The 25,485-nt window shown below is 37.5% G+C and overlaps 4 protein-coding genes across 4 annotated transcripts; 2 read left to right on the top strand and 2 right to left on the bottom strand.

Moving 5' to 3' along the window:
* Nucleotides 1-217: 217 nt before the first annotated feature.
* Nucleotides 218-1,323, top strand: GCK72_015698 (uncharacterized protein; the record flags this gene model as incomplete). Its single annotated transcript, XM_003098962.2, has 2 exons — nucleotides 218-326; nucleotides 1,121-1,323. 2 exons carry the CDS (start codon nucleotides 218-220, stop codon nucleotides 1,321-1,323), a joined length of 312 nt encoding a protein of 103 aa, XP_003099010.1.
* A 4,220-nt stretch (nucleotides 1,324-5,543) lies between these two features.
* GCK72_015697 (uncharacterized protein) lies at nucleotides 5,544-20,598 on the top strand (the record flags this gene model as incomplete). Its single annotated transcript, XM_053731071.1, has 16 exons — nucleotides 5,544-5,739; nucleotides 6,629-6,741; nucleotides 7,322-7,414; nucleotides 7,512-7,592; nucleotides 8,752-8,868; nucleotides 11,164-11,252; nucleotides 11,363-11,474; nucleotides 12,884-13,036; nucleotides 13,884-14,185; nucleotides 15,229-15,301; nucleotides 15,962-16,171; nucleotides 17,010-17,226; nucleotides 17,930-18,063; nucleotides 19,120-19,244; nucleotides 19,421-19,570; nucleotides 20,442-20,598. The coding sequence occupies 16 exons, from the start codon at nucleotides 5,544-5,546 to the stop codon at nucleotides 20,596-20,598; spliced, it is 2,322 nt and encodes a 773-aa protein (XP_053585843.1).
* Nucleotides 20,599-22,246: 1,648 nt separating this feature from the next.
* Nucleotides 22,247-23,200, bottom strand: GCK72_015696 (uncharacterized protein; the record flags this gene model as incomplete). The annotated part of the gene is made up of 3 exons (XM_003095098.2): nucleotides 22,247-22,596; nucleotides 22,667-22,785; nucleotides 22,839-23,200. 3 exons carry the CDS (start codon nucleotides 23,198-23,200, stop codon nucleotides 22,247-22,249), a joined length of 831 nt encoding a protein of 276 aa, XP_003095146.2.
* A 993-nt stretch (nucleotides 23,201-24,193) lies between these two features.
* GCK72_015695 (uncharacterized protein) lies at nucleotides 24,194-25,325 on the bottom strand (the record flags this gene model as incomplete). Its single annotated transcript, XM_003095108.2, has 3 exons — nucleotides 24,194-24,657; nucleotides 24,795-24,913; nucleotides 24,964-25,325. 3 exons carry the CDS (start codon nucleotides 25,323-25,325, stop codon nucleotides 24,194-24,196), a joined length of 945 nt encoding a protein of 314 aa, XP_003095156.2.
* Nucleotides 25,326-25,485: the final 160 nt, after the last annotated feature.

Below are 25,485 nucleotides of genomic sequence, written 5' to 3'. Positions count from 1 at the left end.
CAGGTTTTTGACCCGAAAATCGCCTTTTTTCCCATAATTTTTCATGTAAAATCCCCGATTTTTCCATTTTTTCAGCTTTTTTCGCTCATAAATTGTCAATTTTTTCTCAAACTTCCTCCCCTCTTTCCCCCAAAATTTTTACGGTTTTCACCCGATTTTTTTTTGTATTTTTTTCAGATTTTTTCTGAAATTTTCCGAAATTTTCAGTCATTTCTCAATGTGTGAACGTGACGATTGTATGAGTATATCGAATCGACGGGCGGGACAAACGATAATTTGTGCATATTTGACAGAATTACAGCCACCGATTCTTAGGGATCATACTGGTCAGAGTTTGCACTCAGAAAACTTGATTTTTCAGCAATTTTTAGGCGGAAAAATGAACATTTTCGCGTTTTTTAACCAAAATATTGAGGAATTTTAGAATTTTTGAGTGGAAAAATGAAAGTTTTAGCGATTTTTAACCAAAAAATCAGCTTTTCAGCAATTTTTAGCCTGAAATTGTGATTTTTGAGCTTCAGATTACTGTAGCGCCGATTGTGTGCAAACACCGTAACGCCAATGTATCAGATATTACGACAATTTGCAGAAACTTCGAAAATTGTGCGAAAATAGCGGAAAAACGGGATTTTAGGGTGGAAAGATGAGATTTTCACCATTTTGGGCCCAAAAACGCATAATTTTAATCGAAAATTTGAATTTGCAGCTCAAAAATGAGATTTTTGACACTAAAAACTGGTAGAAACCAACTTTTTCGCCCAAAAATTGAATTTTTTAATTCTAAAATCAAATTTCTGGGTGAAAAATCGATTTCTACCAGCTTTTGTGTCAAAAATCACATTTTTAAGTTGCAAATTCAAATTTCCGATCAAAAATTGCATTTTTGGGCGTAAAAATGGTTTTTTACTGTGAAAATCACATTTTTTTACTCAATTTTTAAATTTTCTGCAAATTGTCGTAATATCTGATACATTGGCTTCACGGTGTTTGCACACAATCGGAGCTACAGTAACCTGAGAACTAAAAATCACATTTTTAAGCTAAAAATTGCTGAAAAAGCCGATTTTTTGGTAAAAAATCGCTAAAAATCTCATTTTTCCGCCTAAAAACCACATTTTAGGTACCCACATGCTGAAATGTGCCCTTCCAACGGGTTCAAACGGAGAAAAAGGGGATTTATATCTGTTTCATTTGATCTATGAACAAGAACTCCCTCGATGTACTCGAATCACTCCAATTCCATCAGTTTTGTATCCAGTTTATCGGAAAATTCTCGAAGAATATCGACAACAGAGAATGGAAGCGTTGAGGACCGGGAAATAGGTGTGGAAATTCGAAAAATCATAAAATTTCGATAGAAAATCGACAAAATCTGAGAAAAATGGTGAAACTTCTCCTAAAAAACGGGAAAATTGGGAATAACTGGCCTAAAAACATTGAAAAACTCGAAAACTTGAGAAAAATTGGTGACTGGCGTGCTCTTGGCGTGTTGTTTGAATTTTGTCAATTTTCGGAGAAAACAGGTCGAAAATGACTGAAATTTCCGATTTTTCGCTGGAAATGTGACCTTTTCCAGCAATTTAGACATGAAAAAAGTTCTTTTCAAAAAACGCGTCAAAGACACCCCAGTAATAACTTTTTTATCCTATTTTCGTGATTTTCAATGATTTTAGGTGGATTTTCTCTCAATTTTCTTGCTATTTTTGCTTAGAATATGAACATTTCAGTAATTTTTGAGCCATTTTTCACAAAAAAATCGAAAAAAAAAAGAATATCGACAAGAGAGAATGGAAGCGTTAAGGACCGGAAAATATGTGTGGAAATGCAAAAAAAATTCCAAAATTTCGACAGAAACGCGTCAGAGGCGCGCCATATGGATCAAAATAGTCTAAAACGCGTCTAAGGTGCGCCTGACACGGTCCTCCATTTCGCAAGAATTTCAGCTTTCACAACGCGTCAAAAGGTACGCCAGACACACACTCGACAGTTGTCAAAAACGAAGCAAAGACGGCTTATTAAACGCGCCGAAGGCGCGATTGACAACTTTGGAAAAAACTTTGGAAAATGCGTCAGAGGCGCGCCAGATCGCCTAGAGACTAATTGAAAATGAGAGTTTAGAATATCAAGAAAAGCGTCGAAGGCGCGCCAAACATTCAAAAATGGCTGGCGTGCTGCTCGACGCGTTTTGCTTAAATTTTTTTGTCATTTTTGTGCAAATTTAATAATTTTTAGAGGTTTCTAAGCATTTTCAGACCCTGAGAAACGCAACTGGCGTGCCTTCCGCGCGGAAAATACCAATGTTTTGCAAAATATAGAAAATACAAGACATTTCGCTGAAAAATTCGAAAAAGAAAAATATGATTGTAGTCTGGCGCGCCGTCGGCGCGTTACAAACTGCATTAAAAGTATTTTTGAGAAAAATGGCTCAAAAATTACAGCAATATTCATATTCTGAGTGAAAATAGCATTTTCAGCAAAAAAAATGAGAGAAAACTGGCCGAAAAACATGAAAATCACGAAAATTTGAGAAAAATATGATTGTAGTCTGGCGCGCCTTTGACGCGTTTCCTCCGTGATTTTCAATTTGACCGCGTCAAAGGCGCGCCAGTATCCCGTTTATTTATTTTTCTTATTTTCGTTCTTTCAGTGACCACAAAACGATCATTCCCTTCAAATCGTCAACATCAACAGAATAATGCACCAACTGTCTGCCGTCTCTTCACTCTCTCCACACTCTCTCACTGTCTGCGTCTCTCGTCACCCCACACTCTCTCGTCTCCCCATTCGTCTTTCAAAATTCATTCGTTTTTGTCGCTTTTTTCATGTTTTTGATGGTTTTCTGACTGTTTTTAGTAGATTTTTAAGGCTTAAAATGCGGAAAATCGAGTTTTTCGCGTAATTTTGACCAAAAAATGTGGTTTTTCGCAGATTTTTGGGTGGAAGTTGGACAATTACAGAATTTAGCGTGGTTTTATGGAATTTTTCACGGAAAATCGGGATTTTGACTGTTTTTAATCGATTTTTCGAGCAATTTTGACTTAAAACTATGGGTTTTTCACAGATTTTGGTGTAAAATTGACAAATTAAATTTTTTTGAGTGATTTTTAATGGATTTTTCAGTGGAAAATCGGTTTTTCGTGTATTTTAAAAGTGAAAACTCACATTTTCGACTGTTCTTTGCATATTTCTGCTTGTTTTAAACATTTTTTGTGAAGAATTCAGTCAGAAATCCAAATTTCTCATGTTTTTGACGGTTTTTAATCGATTTGTGAGGCTAAAATTTATTGAAAAACGATTTTTTCGAGTATTTTTCAGACTTGCACAATTCCGGGCCGGCCCGCCGGCCCGGTTTTGGCCCGGCCCGGTCGGCCCGGATTTGAATTTTTGGAACTTTTTTCACTACAATTTTTTGTCCAAAAATTTATTTTCTGAAAATTTTTCATTTTTTCCTCAAGTATATTTTTCAAAAACCTTCGAAACCTACAAAAAATTGTTTTTAAGAAATATTTTTCAAAAAAAATCGGGAAATTTTCGAAAAAAAAATTTGAATTTTTTTCAGTACTGAACTTCCGGGCCCACCGGGCCGGGCCGGGCCGGGCCCTAGAAATTTTCATTCCGGCCCGGCCCGGCCCGTTGCAAGTCTGGTATTTTTGACCTAAAATGTTAAAAATGAGCAGAAATATGAGTTTTCACTTTAAAAGTAAAAAAAAACGATTTCCCACTGAAAAATCCAATAAAAGCCACCCAAAATTTTGTAATTTGCCAATTTTCAACCAAAATCTGTGAAAAAACAATAGTTTTATATCAAAATTGCTCGAAAAATCGATTAAAAACAGTCAAAATCACGATTTTCCGTTAAAAATTCCATAAAAGCACCCACAATTCTGATAAATGTCAATTTCCTATCAAAATCTCACATTTTTAGGTCAAAATTACTCGAAAAAAACCTGATTTTCGGCCAATTTTCCCCCGTTTCTCATTATTTTCAAAAAATTCCATTCTTATCAAATTCCCGACCCGAAAACTAATTAGTTCTTCTCCGTTTCCCATTATTTTTCTGTTAATTTGATTGATTTATTGGATGACTTCTCTCTTTACTGGTTCTTCTTACCTTGTATTTGTATTTTTGATCTCAAAAATGTCAAAAACTTTTTTAAATTGATTTTTATCAGAAAAACTGTAAAATTACGGTCCTGAATGTATCTAAATATCGATTTATCGACTAAAATCACTGTTCATAACCGAAAAAAATGAGAAAACCTCCTTTTTTTCTGAGAAAAAATTAACTTTTCAGCGGAAAAATGTCCGAAAATCACTTTTTTTTCATTCTGAAATCTTCTCAAATAGCCTTTTTCGAGAAAATTTCGACGAGAAAAAATCTTGGAAAATGTTCATTTCTACAACTTTCAAACAAGAAGTTTCGCTAAAAAGTTGTAGTCTGGCGCGCCTTTGACGCGTTTTCAGAACTGCGTTGTTGGAATGTTTTTTGAGAGAAATGGCTCAAAAATTAGATTTTTTAGTAGAAATACCATTTTCAGCAAAAAATTGAGATAAAAACGGTCTAAAAACATTGAAAATCACGAAAAAGTGATGTCTGGGGTGTCTTTGACGCGTTTTAAAAAATTTGTCGATTTAAAAAAAAAAAAGGTTGAAAATTGCTTAAATTTCAGATTTAGACGAATCAAATATCGTATTTTTAGAAAAATTGGGGCGTATCTTTGGCTCGTTTTGCCAATTAAAAAAATGCGTCAAAGGCGCGCCAGAGCATTCTTTTCCCACTGATTTTCGTGATTCTTGACCGTTTTTCTTCGAATTTCAAAGTTAAAATTGGGTTTTTCATGACTAAATCGCTGTAATGGTGTCATTTCCAGCAAAAAATCAGAAATTTCTGGCATTGTCAACCTTTTTCTGCGAAAATTTACTGAAATTGGCAAAATTCAGAAACGCGCCGAAGGCGCTCCAGAATATTCATTTTTCAAAATTTTGCGATTTTTTGGTGTTTTAGGCCAGTTTTCTCTCTTTTTTGTTGTTGCTGAACCCTTTTTGTGGAAAAAAGGCAATTTTCCTCAATTTTTTTCGCTGAAAATCACTATTTTCAACCTGAAATCATATTTTTCAGCTCAAAATCTAGTATTTTATCATTTTTCCTTAGTTTTGTTCATTTTCAGCATATTTGAAGTGTCAAAATGCGGAAATATGTCATTTCAGCTTTTAAACGGTATTTTTAGCATATTTTTTCAAATTTTCAGCTTAAAAATTGACATTTCTCGCATTTTTGACTGAAAAATTTCAAATTTTTGGCTTAAAATCCGTCAAAATGAATTCCAAATAACGATATTTTTACAGTTTTTAGTTCGAAATCGATTTTTTTCGCTTTTTGACATAAAATTTCAGATTTCGAGCTGAAAAACACGATTTTAAGTTTAAAAATTTGCCATTTTTCCGTTTAAAATCAGATTTTTTCAGCTAAAAAACACGATTTTTTCACATTTTTCCTTCAAAAGTCAATTTTTTTCTCATTTTCAGCCTTTTTTCAGCCAAAAATGGGTGTAACATGGGTATTCGAAGCGGAACAAACGGCGAAATCAGTCGAAAGAATTCTCGAATCATTGGGGGCGGAGCTTACCGGACAGTACTCGATTGACGTGACACCGTATAATCCACCGGTTCCGTCGACAGAATATCCACCGAATATTGTCATGCATCACTCAAAATGTCCACAATCAACTTTCTCCATTTGTTAGTGTTGAATTTTGGGCGATTTTTTCACCAAAAAAACGAAAATTCGTTAAAAATCGGCTAAAATTGCTCAAAAATGCTGAAAAATCGTTTTCTACCTATGGATTACTGTAGTTGTGATTGTGTGTAAACACCGTAACGCCAATGTATCAGATATTACGACAATTTGCAGAAATTTCGAAAATTGAATGACAATACTGGAAAAGTTGATATTTGAGTTGAAAAATGTGATTTTCACAGTAAAAAAACCATGTTTTCGCCCACAAAAATGGCATTTTTTGATCGAAAATTTAAATTTGCTGCTTACAAATGTGATTTTTGATAGAAAAACTGGTAGAAAACGACTTTTCACCAAAAAATTTCGATTTTAGAATTGAAAAATTCAATTTTTGTGTGAAAAAGTTGGTTCTTCTACAAGTTTTAGTGCCAAAAATCAATTTTAAGCTGCAAATTCAAATTTCCGATCAAAAAATGCATTTTGGGGCGTAAAAATGGTTTTTTATTGTGAAAATCACATTTTTCAATTCAAATATCACCTTTTCCACTATTTTCACTCAATTTTTAAATTTTCTGCAAACTGTCGTAATATCTGATACATTGACTTACGGTGTTTGCACACAATCGGAGCTACAGTAATCCAGAGCTCATAAACTGCATTTTTGGGCTCAAATTGCTGAAAATCTGTAATTTTTGGGTAAAAACTTGATTTTTTGGGTTCAGAGCTCAAAAAACGTGTTTAAACGCGTCAAAGGTGCGCCAGACTCACATATTCATTGAACGTAGAAAAACCAATTTTTCAGCATTTTGGGCAATTTTAGCCTATTTTAACGAAAATTCGGCAAAATTTCAATTTTTCGCATAAAAATTTCCAAAATTTTCCTAGTTTCAGGTCCAAAAGGTGATTTCAAGAAGAGTCCGAAGGCGGTGTGTGATCGTGGATTCGATTTGATTATGAGTAAACTGAGTGCCGGATTGCTAATCGATAATGCCGGAAAGATTGAGGTGAACATTTTTTTCGAGTCGCGTTGCGTACGCGTCGCGGTTTATAATGAAAGATACGACGAATACACGTAAAAATTGAATTTCTTATTCAATTTGGAGTTCAAATCGTTATTTTCATCAAAATTTGACCCGGGGACTAGTTTTCCCGAATTTTGGTTTTCTAGGCCACCGACTCAAAAACTCGGCCACCAACTTTTCTAATCGATGTTTTGCGATTTTTTTCGAATTTCAGGTGCTTCTCGATCACTAGAAACGGTTTCTGTATACAATTCTGCACCAGGGACTGGTTTTCCTAGAATTTGGGTTTCTAGGCCACCGACTCAAAAATTCGGCCACCACTTTTCCAAACCCATTTTCCAGGATTTTGTGAAATTTTAACCTAATTTTTAACTCAAAATTGTTATTTTCATCAAAAATTGGACCCGGGGACTAGTTTTCCCGAATTTGGTTTTCTAGGCCACCGACTCAAAAACTCGGCCACCACTTTTTCAAGCCCGATTTCCGTGATTTTTTGAAAATTTCCCATTTTTGACTGAAAATTTCAGATTTTTGGCTTAAAACTCATCAAAATCAATTCCAGATCAACGGAAACGAGTTCAGACTTCACTCAGATTGGACCGCCCGTGTCGGGACGGCTGTTCAGGGGACTACAGTCAAGGGAACCATTGTTGAGGTGAGATTTTTGAGGATTTTCAGCCAAAAATTGGGAAAAATTGGCTGAAAATCGGCTGAAAACTCGAAAAATCACTTTTTTTTTCTGAAATTTTCAGATCGAATACGACGCCTCTTTGATCGTCGTTCAATGCAGAGATATGATTGTTGAATTCATCAAAAATACATTCAATAAATATGTGAGTGTTCAAGTTTTCAGCACGAAAATATGCGTCTGGCGCACCTTTGACGCGTTTAAACTCATTTTCTTGAGCCATGGAGTCGAAAATCGGCTTTTTCAGCAGTTTTTACCGCCAAAATGTGATTTTTGAGCTCTGGGTTACTGTAGCTCCGACTGTGTGCAAACACCGTAATGCCAATGTATCAGATATTACGACAATTTGCAGAAAATTTGAAAATTTAGTGAAAATTTCGGAAAAGTTGATATTTGAGTTGAAAAATGTGATTTTCACCAAGTTTTCACAAAAAATTAAACATTTTTGGGTTCAAAAATGCATTTTTCTGATGGAAAATTTGAATTTGCAGCTTAAAAATGTGATTTTTGACACAAAAACTGGTAGAAATCGACTTTTTTACTCAGAAATTGAATTTTTCGATTTTAAAATCCAATTTCTGGGTGAAAAAGTCGGTTTCTACCAGTTTTTGTGTCAAAAATCACATTTTTAAGCTGTAAATTCGAATTTTCCATCGAAAAAATGCATTTCGGACCCAAAAATGTCCAATTTTTCGTATAAACTCTGTGAAAATCACGTTTTTCAACTCAAATATCAATTTTTCTGTTATTTTCATTCAGTTTTCGAATTTTCTGCAAATTGTCGTAATATCTGATACATTGGCGTTACGGTGTTCGCACACAATTCAGACTACAGTAATCCAGAGCTCAAAAATCACAATTTTTGATTAAAAATCGCTTAAAATCTCATTTTTCCACCCAAAAATCGGCAAAAACTGAATTTTCAGTACGACAATCAACCGGAAATCTTCATAATCACCGAGAAACCCGAGAAATACACACCGTTGGACACAATGTGGCAATATCTTCTGATAGCGGCGAAATTACGCAAAAAGACTTGAATTTTGGTTGAAAATTTCGGTTTTTCGACTGAAAAATCGGCTTTTTGAGCCAAAAAATTACTAATTTATCAATTTTTCTTTGTTTTCTATGTTTAATTTATTCATTTTCACCATTTTGACCTCAAAAATCTCATTTTCACTGTAATTTTCAACATAAAATCTCATTTTTTGACATTTTTACCGAATTTTTCATCGTTTAATCGATTTTTCTACCTATTTTATCTATTTTCAACATAATTTCAGCCAAAAATCCAAAAATTTCAGATGGGAATATCGTATGACAGCTCGGATCGAGATCTGAGTTTCCGAATTGCATTGGAATATTTCGACGATTTACGCCTTCTTTTTAATGCGAAATGCTCCGGATTGGAGGCGTGGCAGGTAAAATCCAAAAAAAAAACGAAAATTTGACCGAAAATTCGTTAAAAATAGGCTAAAATCGGCTGAAAATGCTGAAAAATCGGTTTTCCTACCTATGGATTACTGTAGTTTCGATTGTGTGCAAACACCGTAAAGCCAATGTATCAGATATTACGACAATTTGCAGAAAATTCGAAAATTGAGTGAAAATAGTGGAAAAGTTGATTTTCGAGTTAAAAAATGGGATTTTCACAAAGCTTACATAAACAATTTGCGATTTTCAGGTCTAAAAATGCATTTTTTGTTCGAAAATTTGAATTCGCAGCTTGAAAATGCGATTTTTGTTGATTTTCGACACAAACATTGGTAAAACTGGCTAGAAATCCAAGTTTCCGAGTGAAAACTCCTCTTTTCCAGCATTTTTGAGTGAAAAATGCTGTTTTCCATACTTGTCAAAAATCGGGCCGGGCCGGGCCGGGCCGAAATTTCTCTTGGCCCGGCCCGGCCCGGTCGGCCCGGATTCAAAAATGGGTACCCATTTTCACCAATTTTTTTTTTGAAATTTTCCGAAAAACAGAGTAAAAATGCTTAAATTATCATACATATTCACATTTTGATTCAATTTTAAATGTTTATTCGAAAACTATACTTTTTTTCAAAAAATTTCAAAAAATTTCCAAAAAAAGTTCAAAAACTCAAAATGTTTTGAAAAAATGTTTCAAAACGGGCCGGGCCGAGATTTTTCCTGATTTCGGCCCGGCCCGGCCCGGCCCGGCCCGTGACAAGTATGCTGTTTTCCACATGTTTTTTGGTCATTTTCACGGAAAAATGACAGATTTATGAGGTTTTTGACATTTTCCCGATCTGAAAGTGTCGAAAATAGACGCATCTGGCGCACCTTTGACGCGTTTTCTTTCCGCGTGAAAACTCCTCTTTTCTCGCATTTTCGAGTGAAAAATGCTGTTTTCTACATGCTTTTTGCTCATTTTTATTTAAAAATGACAGATTTTTGAGGTTATTGACATTTTCCCGATCTGAAAATGTCTGAATAAAATGCCACTGGGGCTCCTTTGACGCGTTTTCAAAATGTGCAAAAAATCGTAGAAATTCCTATTTATAATACTCAAAAACCCCCGGCTAGAAGCGAATTTTCAGCCTGAAAAGGTCGAAATTCCAACTGGTCAATGCTGTGGCCGAACTTTTTGTTTTTTGAGTTTCTAGGCTTTTTTTTTCCGCGGCCTAGAAACACAAAAAAGTTCGGCCAGCACTGGAATTTCGACCTTTTTCAGGCTGAAAACTCGCTTCTAGCAGGGGGTTTTTGAGTATTATAAATAGGAATTTCTACGATTTTTTGCACATTTTGAAAACGCGTGAAAGGTGCGCCAGTCTAGTATATTTTCGACATTTTCAGATGGGAAAATGCCAAAAACCTCATAAATCGGTCATTTTTCTGTCAAAACCCGTGGAAAACAGTTATTTCCAGTGAAAAATGCTTTAAAAAAAGAGGAGTTTTTACTCGAAAATGTGGGTTTTCAGTCATTTTTTGGCAGAAAATTCGTCAAAAATCATCGAAAACTGCGAAAAAATCTGATTTTTCCTATCAATGGATTACTGTATCTCCGATTGTGTGTAAACACCGCAATGCCAATGTATCAGATATTACGACAATTTGCAGAAAATTTGAAAATTGAGTGGAAATAGTGGAAAAATTGGTATTTGAATTGAAAAATGGGATTTTCACAAGGTTTACATAAAAATTAGTCCTTTTTAGGCCCAAAAATGCATTTTTTGATCGAAAATTTGAATTTGCAGGTTGAAAATCGCTGCTTTTTTATTATTGACACAAATACTGATAGAAACTGACTTTTTCTCCCAGAAATTGCACTTACCAACTCTAAAATCCAATTTCTGAGTGAAAATGTCGGATTCTACCAGTTTCTGTGTTTAAAATCTCATTTTTAAGCTGCAAATTCCAAATTTTCGATTAAAAATTCATTTTAGGCCCGAAAATAGTTAATTTTATCTGTAAACTTGCTGAATTCACATTTGTCAACTCAAATATCAACATTTCCTGCTATTTTCACTCAATTTTCAAATTTTCTGCAAATTGTCGTAATATCTGATACATTGGCATTACGGTGTTTGCACACAATTGGCACTACAGTAATCCATATAGAGAAAAACCGATTTTTTCTGCATTTTTAGTCAATTTTGGCCTATTTTAAACGAATTTTCAGCTGAATTTCTGTGAAAAATTCGAATTTTTCCCGATTTAATAAAATTTTGGAGCGAAAATACTATTTTTTTCATTTCCAGATCGTTTCCTACGCGATTTCTCTATGCCTATTCATCGCTTGGTTCAAGAGAATGATTCGATCGAACGAACCTCCATTGATACAAATTAGGTGAGAAAATGAGTGAATTTCACTGAAAATATCGATTTTTGGGCATTTTTTGACCTAAAAATTGCTCAAAAACCCCATTTTTCCCCCCAAAATCCCAATTTTCCATTCAGAAAATCCGTTTTCTCACTTCTTCGCTCTCTTCCGTGGGTTCGACGCAAATTGGAGGCGGATTTGGCGAAGGCGCAGGTGGAAATCGAGGAGGAAGTTCATCAGTACGATCATGTGAGCTTCTGAACAGAAATTGAGAAAAACGCGTTCAGATCGGTCTTGGTCGATTTTTGTGGTTTTCGAATGAAAATCGGCATCAGAAACGCGCCAAAGGTGCCCCTGAACACAGATTGAAAAACGCGTCAAAGGCACGCCAGATTTTCAAAAACTGATATATGGAAATCTGGACACGTGGAGACACGGACACACAGATGCAAAACAATTAAAATCGCGTCAAAGGCGCCCCAGTTCTGCTGAAAGTTCGCTCAGAAACGCGTCAAAAGCACCCCAGCTGAGAATCTGGACATCCGGACGTCTCGAACACACAGACAGACATACAGAATGAAAAACGCGTCAAAGGTGCGCCAGAACTGACAAAAATTGGTCGATTTTGGTGGTTATCGAATGAAAATCGGCATCAGAAACGCGCCAAAGGTGCCCCTGAACACAGATTGAAAAACGCGTCAAAGGCACGCCAGATTTTCAAAAACTGATATATGGAAATCTGGACACGTGGAGACACGGACACACAGATGCAAAACAATTAAAATCGCGTCAAAGGCGCCCCAGTTCTGCTGAAAGTTCGCTCAGAAACGCGTCAAAAGCACCCCAGCTGAGAATCTGGACATCCGGACGTCTCGAACACACAGACAGACATACAGAATGAAAAACGCGTCAAAGGTGCGCCAGAACTGACAAAAATTGGTCGATTTTGGTGGTTTTCGAATGAAAATCGGCATCAGAAACGCGCCAAAGGTGCCCCTGAACACAGATTGAAAAACGCGTCAAAGGCACGCCAGATTTTCAAAAACTGATATATGGAAATCTGGTCACGTGGAGACACGGACACACAGATGCAAAACAATTAAAATCGCGTCAAAGGCGCCCCAGTTCTGCTGAAAGTTCGCTCAGAAACGCGTCAAAAGCACCCCAGCTGAGAATCTGGACATCCGGACGTCTCGAACACACAGACAGACATACAGAATGAAAAACGCGTCAAAGGTGCGCCAGAACTGACAAAAATTGGTCGATTTTGGTGGTTTTTGATTGAAAATCCGCCTCAGAAACGCGCCAAAGGTGCCCCAGCTGTTAAAAATGGCATGTGGACATTCGGACATTCAGGACACACAGACAGACAGACAGATTGAAGAAAATGCGCCAAAGGCGCGTCAGAACTGTCCAAATTGGTCGATTTTGGTGGTTTTTGAACGAAAATTCGCATAAAAAACGCGTCGAAAGCACCCCAGCTGTCAAAAAACTGATATGTGGACATCCGGACGTCCCGAACACACAGACAGATATACCGATTGAAAAACGCGTCAAAGGCGCGCCAGATGTGAAATTTCAGTCAACATTCAATGAAAATTGCTGATTTTTCTCTGTAAAAACGCGTCAACGTCACGCCAGCTATTCCAAATTTCCAGATGCGTGAATTCTACAAATTCCTACCCGAACGATGTATGGATAGTGAGGAAATACTGGCAGATGGGCGGAGATACGCAATGATGGGCGAGAGAAGACACGTTCAACACTACGATCCACAGACAAGAGATGAGGATATGAAGTTGTCGGCGAAAGTGAGCAAAAAAAAAAATTTGAGTGGAAAAACGAGAAAAATTTGAAATTTTAAGCGAAAAATCATGAAAATCTAGTGGTTTTTGGCTGAAAAGGGAGATTTTATAGTCAAAAAATCAACATTTTCAGTCAAAAATCAAAAAAATCGAGTGATTCCTGGCTGAAAAAGTAGATTTTAAGCTCAAAAAACGATTTTTCGGACGAAAAATCGACATTTTCAGCAAAAAAAAAGCGACATTTTCATTGAAAATTCAAACACACAGACAGACAAAAAGATTGAAAAACGCGTCAAAGGCGCGCCAGCTGTCAAAAAAACCGACTTTTGGACATCCGGACACCCCGGACACACAGACACCGATTGAAAACATTGTAGGCTGAAAATTGCTGAAAATTCCGAATTTTTTGGTTAAAAATCCCAAAAAATCGCATTTTTCAACCTGAAAATCCCAAAAATTTCAGTTTTTCTGTCAGAAAATCGTTCTAATTTTTCTAAAATTCAAGTTTTTAGACCAGAAAACTATTTTATGATCAAAAAAAAGTCAAAAATTGTCGATTTTGAATGAAAAAAACGCGGCAACAGCACCCCAGTTGTAGATATGGACATCCGGACGTCCCGAACACACAGACAGACAAAAAGATTGAAAAACGCGTCAAAGGCGCGCCAGAACTGACAAAAATTGGTCAATTTTGGATGAAAACATTTTAGGCTGAAAATTGCTGAAAATCTCATTTTTCAACCTGAAAATCTCAAAAATTTCGGTTTTTCTGTCAGAAAATCGTTTGAATTTTTCTAAAATTCAAGTTTTTAGACCAGAAAACTATTTTCTGATCAAAAAAATTGGTTTCCAGTCCATTTTTTGCAGCTCTTCGACCTATTCTCCCATTCGGGACCCTCACCGTTCCGACGCTTTCCCCGGTGTCCGTAAAATGGAGGCGGAGATTCTAAAGATGACGTGTGCAATGTTTCACGGAGGAAAAGATGCGTGTGGAGTCGTCGCCGGCGGTGGAACGGAGGCATTGATGTTGGCGTGTTTAGCGTATCGAAATAGATCAAGAGCCCGTGGAGAGTGGAGGGCGGAGATTGTTGCTCCGTCGACTGCTCATCCTGCGTTGGATAAGGCTGCCGCCTTCTTTGATATGACTATTAAGAGGTAAGGAAAAATGCTCGAAAATCCACTGAAATTAGCTTAAAATTGAGCTTGAACCGGCTAAAATAGGCTATAATCGGTTGAAAATGACTTAAAACGGCTGAAATCGGGCTGAAATCGGCCGAAAATGCTGAAAATGCTCTAAAAATCGGCTTGAACAGTTTAAAATCGTTTAAAATCGGCTGAAATTGGCTCTATTTGGCTGAAAATGCTCTAAAACCGGGCTGAAATCTGATAAAATCGGCTAAAATTGGCTGAAAATGCTGAAAATGCTCCAAAACTCGGACTGAAATCGGCCGAAATTGGCAGAAATCGGGCTAAGATCGGCTGAAAGCAAAGAGACGATATCAATCGATTTCAGCCGATCTTAAAGTAGAAGTTGTTTAAGATCGGCTGAAATCGGGCTGAAATTGGTTGAAATCCACCGAAAATGAGCTAAAACAGTCCAAATCCACTGAAAATCGGCTAAAATCCGCAGAAATTGGCTGAAAATTGCCTGAAAATTGGCTGAAATTGGCTGAAACCGGATGTTGGCGGAAAATGCTGGAAAATCGGGCTGAAATCTTTTAAGATAGGCGGAAATTGGCTGAAATCGGCTAAGATTAGTAAAAATCCGCTGAAAATGCTCCAAAATCGGACTGAAATCGGACTGAAATCGGCTGAAATCGGCTGAAATTGGGCTGAGAATTCTCGTAAGTCGGCAAAACTCCACTGAAATAGGATAAAATCGGATAAAATCGGCTGAAAATACTCCAAAACAAGGCTGAAATTGAGGTTAAATCGAGCTGAAAAAGCTCGGAAATTTTGCTGAAATCGGGCTAAAATCGGATAAAATCGGCTGAAATCCATAGACAACGGCTGAAAGCGGCTGAAAATCCGGCTGAAATTGGCTGAAATCAGCTGAAAATGCTCGAAAATTGACTGAAATTGGCTGAAATCGTTTAAAATCGGCGGAAGACGGCTAAAAACGGCTAAAAACGGCTGAAATCGGCTGAAATCGTCTCTTCGATTACAGTAACCCCTAATTATCATCAATTAACTTCCAGAATTCAAGTAGATGGAGATGATCGTGCGAACGTTGGAGCAATGAAGAGAGCAATCGGACCAAGGACTTGCATGGTAACGCTAGATTTCCTTGAAACTTTGTCAAGTGCGCTCTATTGCTAATCCGATAGAAAATTCCGGGAATTCAGTGAACAAAATCTGAAAAATAACATTTACTACGATTCTACACTTTGGCAAGTGCGCTCTACTGCTAATCTAGTGTTTTTGAAACAAGAAGACACTAGATTATCAGTAGAGCGCATTTGTCACTTTGACGCGGAAGCTATGCCCAAATTTTTATTTTTCAAGTTGTGGACGCTGAAAATTGCTGAAAATCGCTCCAAAACGACCAAAAAAAGGTTGAAATTGCATTTTGGAGCACCAGACTGCTTCAGAATCCTATTCAGCGTCGAAAACGTTTTCTCGGCTCTCCAGAATCCGTCTCACATCTTCTGGTAGCTCCAGAAGCTATTTGACGTCTTCTCAATTCTGTAGGCTATGACTCTGACGTCTTCTTGCAAGATTCTGAATCCTTCAGGCTCGTAATCGTTGTTCATACAATGGCACATGCGCTCTACTGCTAATCTGGTATTAAATTCGTTATTTTCAACTTTGAAATAATTGAATTTCATCCGGATTATCAGTAGAGCGCACTTGTCACTTTGACGCGGAAGCTATGCTCAAATTTTTGTTTTTTTTTCAGATTTTCAGCTAAAAATCTCAAATTTCTTCCAGATAATCGCCTCTGCTCCAAATCACATCACGGGAACCGTCGATCCGATCGAAAAATTGGCAAAACTCGCTCAACGATATCATATTCCACTTCACGTCGACTGTACTCTCGGTGGATTCGTTCTTCCATTCATGGAACACGCCGACTACTCGGTTCCAGCATACGATTTCAGACTTCCCGGTGTCACATCGATTTCAGCCGATTTGCATAGAGTAAGAACCGAAATTTGAGCTGAAAATTATGAGAAATGGACTGCTGAAATTGGCTTAAAAATAGTTTTTTAAGCAATAATGCGCTGAAAATCCGTTCCAAATGACTCATTTTCAGCCTGGCGCACCTTTGACGCGCGTTTCTTACTGTAACTCTGGAGCACCTTTGACGCGTTTCTTACTGTAGGTCTGGCGCACCTTTGACGCGTTTCTTACTGTAGGTCTGGCGTACCTTTGACGCGTTTCTTAATGTAACTCTGGCGCACCTTTGACGCGCGTTTCTTACTGTAACTCTGGAGCACCTTTGACGCGTTTCTTACTGTAGGTCTGGCGCACCTTTGACGCGTTTCTTACTGTAGGTCTGGCGCACCTTTGACGCGTTTCTTAATGTAATTCTGGCGCACCTTTGACGCGCGTTTCTTACTGTAACTCTGGCGCACCTTTGACGCGTTTCTTACTGTAGTTCTGACGTACGTTTGACGTGTTTCTCACCGTAACTCTGGCGCACCTTTGACGCGTTTCTTACTGTAGGTCTGGCGTACCTTTGACGCGTTTCTTAATGTAGTTCTGGCGTACCTTTGACGCGTTTCTTACTGTAACTCTGGCGCATCTTTGACGCGTTTCTTTAATTATCATTACGGTTAACTACTTTCAATTAGTTAGTTAGTTAATTATTTATAGTCAATTATTTAATTACAGTTAATTACAGATCTCCGTAGAGTATGAACGCTGGCGCACCTTTGACGCGTTTCTTTAATTACAGTAACCCTCATTTCAGTAGGCTACTTCCAGAAACTTAAATTTAATTATTTAATTACAGTTAATTACTCAATCATTTCAGTACGGTCAATGTCCGGGTCGTCTGAGTGTCCTTATGTACCGTGAACCCGTTTTCCTTCGCCATCAATTCTTCACGAATTCCGAATGGCCGGGAGGCTGTTACGCCACGCCCACAATGTCGGGTGGGCGGGACGGAGGGGCGGTGGCGACGGCGTGGGCAATTATGTTGAGAAAAGGAAGAGATGGATATATCAATGCGTGTCAGAGAATTGTTGAAGGTAAATTACAGATCAAAATCAAGAAAAATGACTGAAATTTGCTTAAAAATGAGTTTGAGATTGTTTTTGCTTGAAAAAGCGCTGAAAATCCGTTCCAAATGACTCATTTTAGGCATAAAATAAGCTGAAAAGCCAATCGCGTCAACGGCGCGCCAGTTCTGCTGAAAATTGGTTTTTTAATGAAAAAAATTTGCTCAGAAATGCGCCTTTGAAAAACGCGTCAAAGGCGCGCCAGATTCTTCAAAATCTCGTGAAATCCCGCCAGTTTTCAACGTATTCTCGATTCTTAAAACACGCCAAAGGTGCCCCAGCTGTTCGAAAATTGACATGTGGACATCCGGACATCTCGAACACACAGACAGACATACAGATTGAAAAACGCGTCAAAGGCGCGCCAGATATGAAATTTTGTTCCAAATTCGACGGAAATTGCCGATTTTCGTCGGTTTTTTGTTGTAAAAACGCGCCAAAAGCACCCCAGTTGTCACAAAACTGACATGTGGACATCCGGACGTCTCGAACACACAGACAGACATACAGATAGAAAAATGCGTCAAGGGCGCTCCAGATTTGTCGAAAATTGATCGATTTCGATGATTTTTGACGATTTTTTCTGTTTCGAAGGAAAATTCCGGTTTTTTCCACTCAAAACATATATTTTTGCAGTTTTTCTTTATTATAATCCTAATTTTTCTAATTGCAGGAACCCGTCAACTCGCCTATCGTCTTCAAGGAATCGATGGAATTTCGATCAAAGGATCCGCAGATTTGTGTGTTGTCGCTTTCACAACGAGTGAAGTGAATGTCTATAATTTGGTCGATTTTATGGTTCATAAGGTGAGGAAAATAAGGATTTTTTGAAAATTGGATCGCTAATTAGCCTAATTTACTAATTTTCCACCTACTTTACAGAAATTCAGACTTGTCACGGGCCGGGCCGGGCCGGGCCGGGCCAAAATCAGGAAAAATCTCGGCCCGGCCCGGCCCGGCCCGGCCCGTTTTGAAACAGTTTTTGAAACATTTTTGAAAATTTGATGTTTTTTTGGAAAATTTTGGAAAACTTTTGAAATTTTTTGAAAAAAGTATAGTTTTCGAGTAAACATTTAAAATTGAATCAAAATGTGAATATGTATGATAATTTAAGCATTTTTACTCTTTTTTTTCGAAAAATTTCAAAAAAAAATTGGTAAAAATAGGTACCCATTTTTGAATCCGGGCCACCCGGGCCGGGCCGGGCCAAGAGGAATTTCGGCCCGGCCCGGTCAAGAAAAATCTCGGCCCGGCCCGGGCCGGCCCGATTTTTGACAAGTCTGCAGAAATTAAGAGCGCGTGAGACGCCTCAGCCTCATGAATTCGAGCAGTGAAAATATTTCAAAAATTCCCAAAAAACGCTAATTTTCAGTTCGAAAAATGGTGTAAATTCCAAAATTATCAATTTCCGACAAAAAGTGTCTAATTTTCTGTGGCAAATGCGCTCTACTGACAATCCTCGTGATAATTGTGTTATTTTCCACGGAAAATAACATAATTTTCACGAGGATTGTCAGTAGAGCGCATTTAGTCACGCGTAGGCGGAAGCTATGCCCAAATTTTCATTTTGTGCATTTTTGGGCCTAAAATTGGATAATTTTTTGTGCAAATTTGGTGAAAATCACATTTTTTGACTCAAATATCAACTTTTCTGCTATTTTCACTCAATTTTCGAATTTTCTGCAAATTGTCGTAATATCTGATACATTGGTCGATGGTGTTTGCACACAATTAGTGCTACAGTAATCCATGTGTAGAAAAGCCGATTTTTCAGTATTTTTAGGCGATTTCAGCTCATTTTTAATGAATTTTCAGCAAAAAATTCGAAATTTTTGACTAAAAATTCATTTTCTATAATTCCAGGGTTGGCACGTCGACCCGCTTCTCTCGCCAGCGGCCGCCCGTATTCCAATAACTCTTTCAATGTGTGAAGAGGGTGTTATCGAGCATTTCATCGAGGATTTGGAAGTCGGAATTTGCAATTTAAAGTGAGTTTTTTGACTGAAAATTGTCATTTTGGACGTTTTTTAAGCCAAAAATAAGGAAAAAATAGTGAAAATAATGATTTTTAGCCTATTTTTCCGGATTTTTGGTCAAAAAATAGTCATTTTTGACGTTTTTTGACCTCAAAAAAGCCCAAAATCTCATTTTTTCCAATTTCCAGATCAATGGAAAGTGACAAACTCGGAACAACTGCCTCATTCTACCATATGCTTAAAAAAGTGAATGATAAGACATTGGTCGATGAGTTATCGATGATTCGTCTAGCTGCTCACTACAGTATCCCACCACCGGCTGAAAGGAGAAGTTTGAGGTGAAAATATGCTGAAAAATGGCTGAAATTTGGTAGAAAAACCGATTTTCAGCTATTTTTAGCCTAAAATTGTGGTTTTTGAGCCTCAGATTACTGTAGCTTCAATTGTGTGCAAACACCGTGACGCCAATGTATCAGATATTACGACAATTTGCAGAAATTTTTAAAATTGAGTGAAAACAGCGGAAAATTGATATTTGAGTTGAAAAATGTGATTTTTACGAAGTTTTCACCAAAAATTATCCAATTTTAGGCCCAAAAATGCACTTTTTGATTAAAATTTCAAATTGCAGCTTGAAAACGGTTTTTTTCGATTTTTGACAAAATAACTGGTAGAAATCGATTTTTCACCCAGAAAATTGGATTTTTCAATTCAAAAATGCAATTTCTTAAAGAAAAAGTCGGTTTCTACCAGTTTTTTGCGTCAAAAATCGAAAAAAACCCGGTTTTCAAGCAAAATGAATAATTTTTTGTGCAAACTTGGTGAAAAAGACATTTTTTGACTTAAATATCAATTTTTCTGCTATTTTCACTCAATTTTCCAATTTTCTGCAAATTGTCGTAATATCTGATACATTGGCTTCACGGTGTTTGCACACAATTAGAGCTACAGTAATCCATACGTAGGAAAACTCGAATTTTCTATCAAAAACTAAATTTTTGGCTCCAGAGCTCGAAAAAACGTGTTTAAACGCGTCAAAGGTGCGCCAGACGCAGCTTTTCGGTGAAAACACTCACATACAGTAACCCGAGAACTAAAAACCGTAATTTTAGCCGATTTTAGCCGATTTTTCGCGAATTTTCGGTGAAAAAATGTCAAAATCCCTGTTTTTTTGATATAAAATTACTCAAAAACCTCTCATTTTTCCAGAACTCTTTCCGTGGAAGGCCGTAAACTGAGTATGTTGGGAGCCACTGGAGAAATGGGAAAGAAATTGGAAGAATTGAGAAGAGGATATCAGAAGGATAAGGAGGCGAGAAAGGAGGCCGCCGCCGCTGCTGCTCAGGCCATTAAAGATGAGGAATAATCGATGCGAAATTCGAATTTTTCACCATTTTTTACCCCTATAATTGTGTTTTTGAAACGGAATATCGATTTTTTAATTTTTGAAAAAATTTGAAAATTTTTTTGTTGATTTTCTGTAATTTTTCCTTCATTTGTCATCCAATTTGCCATTTTTTGTACCAAAATTCTTTTTTTTTCCATCTTCCCCATCATTTTTAATCCCTATATCCCTTTTTACCCTTTTTTCGATTTTGACACAAAAAAATGCATTTGTGGCCCAAAAATGGCTAATTTTGTGTGCAAACTTTGTGAAAATCACATTTTTCTACTCAAATATCAACTTTTCCGTAGATTTTTACCCTAAATTCCCGTTTTTCCCTCTATTTTCACCCAATATTCGAATTTTCTGCAAATTGTCGTAATATCTGATGCATTGGCATTACGGTGTTTGCACACAATTCGAGTTACAGTAATCGGCAGCGAAAAATTGATGAAAAATGTCAATTTTTGCTGAAAATTGCTTTTTTATCCCATTTTTTCGTGTAAATTTTCCATTTTGCCATTTTCTTGTACCAAAAACTTTTTTATGTGCATTTTTCTCTTTTTGACTGAAAATTCTGTGAATTTTCAGATTTTATGTAAATAGTAATAAAGAAAATTAGTTGAATTGTTATATCTACTACTTTTTGCTTTCTCAGATTGATATTTCATCATTATTTCTTCGATTTCCTCTATTTTTATCCTTTTTCACGTTTTTTCAACAAAATTTGAGTCTGAAAATACTTTTTTTCAGTAAAATTGACTCAAAAAACGACATTTTTCGCTGAAAATTAGCTAAAAATCGCACATTCTTTTTAATTTTTACGATTTTTGAGTTTTGAATCTTTTGAGCCGAAAAAATCCGTTCTTTGTGGTTTTCATCAGTTAAAATGCGATTTTATTGTAGAAAATAAGATTTTGGAGGCGGGAAATGGAATACATTCACTTTTTCAGTTTTTTTTAGTATGTTTTTCACGATTTTAAAGGTTTTTGCACTGGAAAACGGGGGTTTTCTCCTGAAATCAAGCTAAAAATCGATTTTCCCGCTAAAAATAAATATTTGACAGCAGTTTCCGCGATCAGAGGGAGGTGAATTGCAGCTTTCTTACTTTTGCGAACTTTGAAGCGGGAAAATCTGATTTTTTGCAGTTTTAATTGTTTTTAAGCGGGAAAGAGGTTTCTGATGGAAAATTGACGACGGTTTTTTTTTGTAAAATTTGGGGCTTTTTCAGCGAAAACATCTGTTTTTTCGAGATTTATAGCTTCAGAGCATAAAAATGGGGGTTTTAAGCGTGGGAAAGTGAGTTTTGCGATGGAAAGTAGATAATTTTCTAATTTTCGCCATTGAGCTGGGCTTAAGGTAACTTTTTAGCTTTTTTTGGATTAAAACACCAAATTCTCACTGATCAAACCAATTTTCTCATGGTTTTCAATGTTTTTATTTGAAAAACTGAGTTTGGCTGATAGTGAGTGCTAAATTTGATTTTGTCGAGACGCGCACGCAACGCGACTCTATAAACGCTCATCTATTCGTTGCGGACCTCACGCAACTCGAATATTCATAATTTCTGATTTTAATTTATCATTTATTCGTTTTTCATCAATAAAATCACAAAAATAGTTATCACATGTCATTCATTCTCCTCATCTCCAGAAGCCTCCATAAAACTTTGGCGGTTTTCGATGGGTTCAAAAAATGACTGAATTTCCTTGTTTCCGGATGTCCGCTGTTCCTTTTCGTATTTTTCGAAAAGTTGGTAGATATCGGTTCGATTCGAAAACTTGTTCGGAATCATCGTTCTCTGGCCGAAATTCGTCGAAAACTCCGATTTTCTGACGAAATACTGGAATTCCTCACAATAGGCACCATGATAACCTGGCGGGCAATCACAGTGGACTAGCATGTCTGGAAAGATGGAAGATGCATAACATTTCCCACCATTCTGGCATTTACAGTAGTCGTTTTTACATTCCGATCCAGCTGAAATTGTAAAATTAATTCTGATGTTTTTGGAAAAATCTGGAAAATCTAAGTTCTCAGTGTGACTCACATTTTTCACAATTCCATCCACAGTAACCCACGGCACAACGCTGCCGTCCAAGTAAATCACATCCCCAGTTCTCTCTTGGATCCGAACAATGTTGCTCGCAACCACCACCGTATCGATTTCTGAAAACGGGGGTTTAGATATATTTCAGACATTCGGATACACAGAAACTCACTCGGCACACTTGTATTTTATTTGCAATCCGGTATACGGTGTTGGCAGATAATCGGCGTCGTATAAACCTTGATGTGTGAAAACCGTCACCGAATGTGATGTGACGTTATCGTAAATCGTGACATTCACCTCATGGAGGGAACGTGTTTGATTTAATTTATCGAAAATCAATAATTCCGGAGTGTTTGGCTTCAAATGACGCCAAGTGACATGACGCTTGTCGTCACAGGTCACAATGAATCCCACATCAGTTGGTGCTCCAGATTCTATGAGAATCTCCAGAATTCCCGGACCTGTCGTCAGAGAAGACGCGGAGCTTGATGAGAGGAGTATGAAGGAGAAAAGGAGTAGTAGAAGACGCATCGTTAAAGCTGAAAATAGCCCCTCTTGAGAAGTTTCCAAAAGGTTAGAAAAGAAAATTGAAAAATGAAAAAAGAGATAGAGAAAATGAGAAGGAACTAAGCTTCTTGAGGTTTCTGGTTGGTGAATGATTGATAAAATGAAAAAATGTGTCCCAGGTGGTTAGATATTGTGGATGAGAGAAGTGGCAGAAAAATCAAGAGGAGAGAGAGCATTGGTAAAGTTGGGAAAGGTGTTAAGAGGCGTCCTTGATATGAGGAATGTTGTGAAAATAGTGTAGACTTTGAAGAGTCAAAGGAGAACGCGGCGTCATACAGCTTGACCCGTCTCTACTCCCGCTGGATGACGTGGTTGATAGAAAAAAGAGAGAGAGTACTCAGATCTGAGTACAGTTAGATGAGGAATGAAAAGATTCAGGGGTTACGAAAAGGCAGATCGATGAGACCGCGACGCAGCTCAAGTGACGCGTTGCGTGTAGATAAAGAGGTCTCTGGGAAATTGGGATTCTACGTCAGGATTGTGATGGATAGCAGCAGACAGATTGATCAGACCGACCGCGACGCGGCTATAAGATGCGTAGCGTGTGTTTTCCAAGGTCTCTGGGAAATCAGAATACGAGGCGAGGGGCTGGTGGACTCCTCTCGGACTACCTCGGACTCCTCGGACTCTCGGAAATTGTATGTGTGTGTGCTCTGAGGATTCTGGAGGATAAAAAGAGGCATATCGGTCTGATCAACCGCTACGCGACAGGTGAGACGCGTTGCGTGTAAATGAAGATTCCCAAAGCGGTGACTGTCTAGCATAGTGTTTCGTCTATCTGTGTATTCTAACATCCGGATGTCCAGCACACAGAACCACGACTATGTCTATGCCATTGACGACTGGTATCCACTTGTTCAGATGCCTATGTCTATCGCTTTGCTACCAAAGTGTTCAAATTTATTCATTTTTCATTAAAAAAAAAACAATAACAAATCAAAGTCACAAAAATAGTTATCACATATCATTCATTTCAATTAGAATACACTTCTTCTCATCTCCAGAAGTCTCCGGAAGCTTCTCCTCATTTTCCGATTCTACACAGAATTTGTAGATACAGTAACCCGCCATCGCCACCATCAAAATCACAATCCATAGTTTTGCCGGTTTTTCTAAGAGTTCGAAGGGTCCGAAAAATGTCAGAATTCCCTCATTTCCGGATGTCCGCAGTTCTTTTTCGTATTTTTCGAATAGCTGATAAATATCGGTTCGATTCGAAAATTTGTTCTTAACCGTCGTGTTCTGTCCGAAATTCGTCGAAAACTCTAATTTTCTGTCGAAATACTTGAATTCCTCGCAATAGTCTCCATGGTAACCTGGCGGACATTCACACATGATTAGATAATCTGGAGAGAGGAGGAGATGTGGATAACATTTTCCCCCATTCTGGCATTTGCAATAGTTATTACATTCCGAGACAGCTGAAATTGTTGAATTATTTTTGAGATTTTTGTTAAAAATCTGGAGTCTCATGCAAAAACGATGGCTTTTGCTCTGACCGCCCAGATGAATTTCTGTCTGTGCATATGACATCAAGTGTCCAGATGTCCAAACTTACATTTATGACAATTCCATCCACAGTAACCCTCGGCACAATTATGATGTCCATGTTCATCACATCGCCAGTTATCTCTATACTCCGAACAATGTTGCTCGCATTTATTACCGTACCGATTTCTGAAAACGGATTTAATATGATTCAGGCATCTGGATACACTGAAACTCACTCAGCACACTTGTATTTCATTTGTAAACCGGTATACGGTAGTGGCAAATAATCGATGTCGTATAAGCCTTGATTTGGGTAAAATATCGTTAAATGTGATGTGACGTTGCCGTGAATCGTGATATCTATCGGATAGTAGGGATTGGTTTGATTGAACTCATCGAAAATCAATAATTCCGGAGTGTTTGGCTTCAAATGACGCCAAGTGACATGATTATTTTTGTTACAGGTCACAGCGAATCCAACGTCTGTTGAAACTCCAGATTCTATGAGAATTTCCAGAATTCCAGGACCTGTCGTCAGGGAAGAGGCGGAGCTTGATGACAGGCATAGTAAAGAGAAAAGCAGTAGTAGAAGATGCATCGTCAGATGATGAGGAATGAAAGGATTCTGAGGGCTACGAGGAGACAGATCGATCAAACCGCGACGCGGTTGCAGTGACGCGTTGCGTATGGATGAAGAGGTCTCTGGGAAATTGGGATTCTACGCCAGGATTCTGATGGATAGAAGGAGACAGATCGAT

Source organism: Caenorhabditis remanei, chromosome IV, assembly GCF_010183535.1.
Source record: "Caenorhabditis remanei strain PX506 chromosome IV, whole genome shotgun sequence".
Lineage (NCBI taxonomy): Eukaryota > Metazoa > Nematoda > Chromadorea > Rhabditida > Rhabditidae > Caenorhabditis > Caenorhabditis remanei.
Note: the sequence above shows the minus strand (reverse complement) of the source record. Positions and strands in the feature narration are given on the sequence as shown.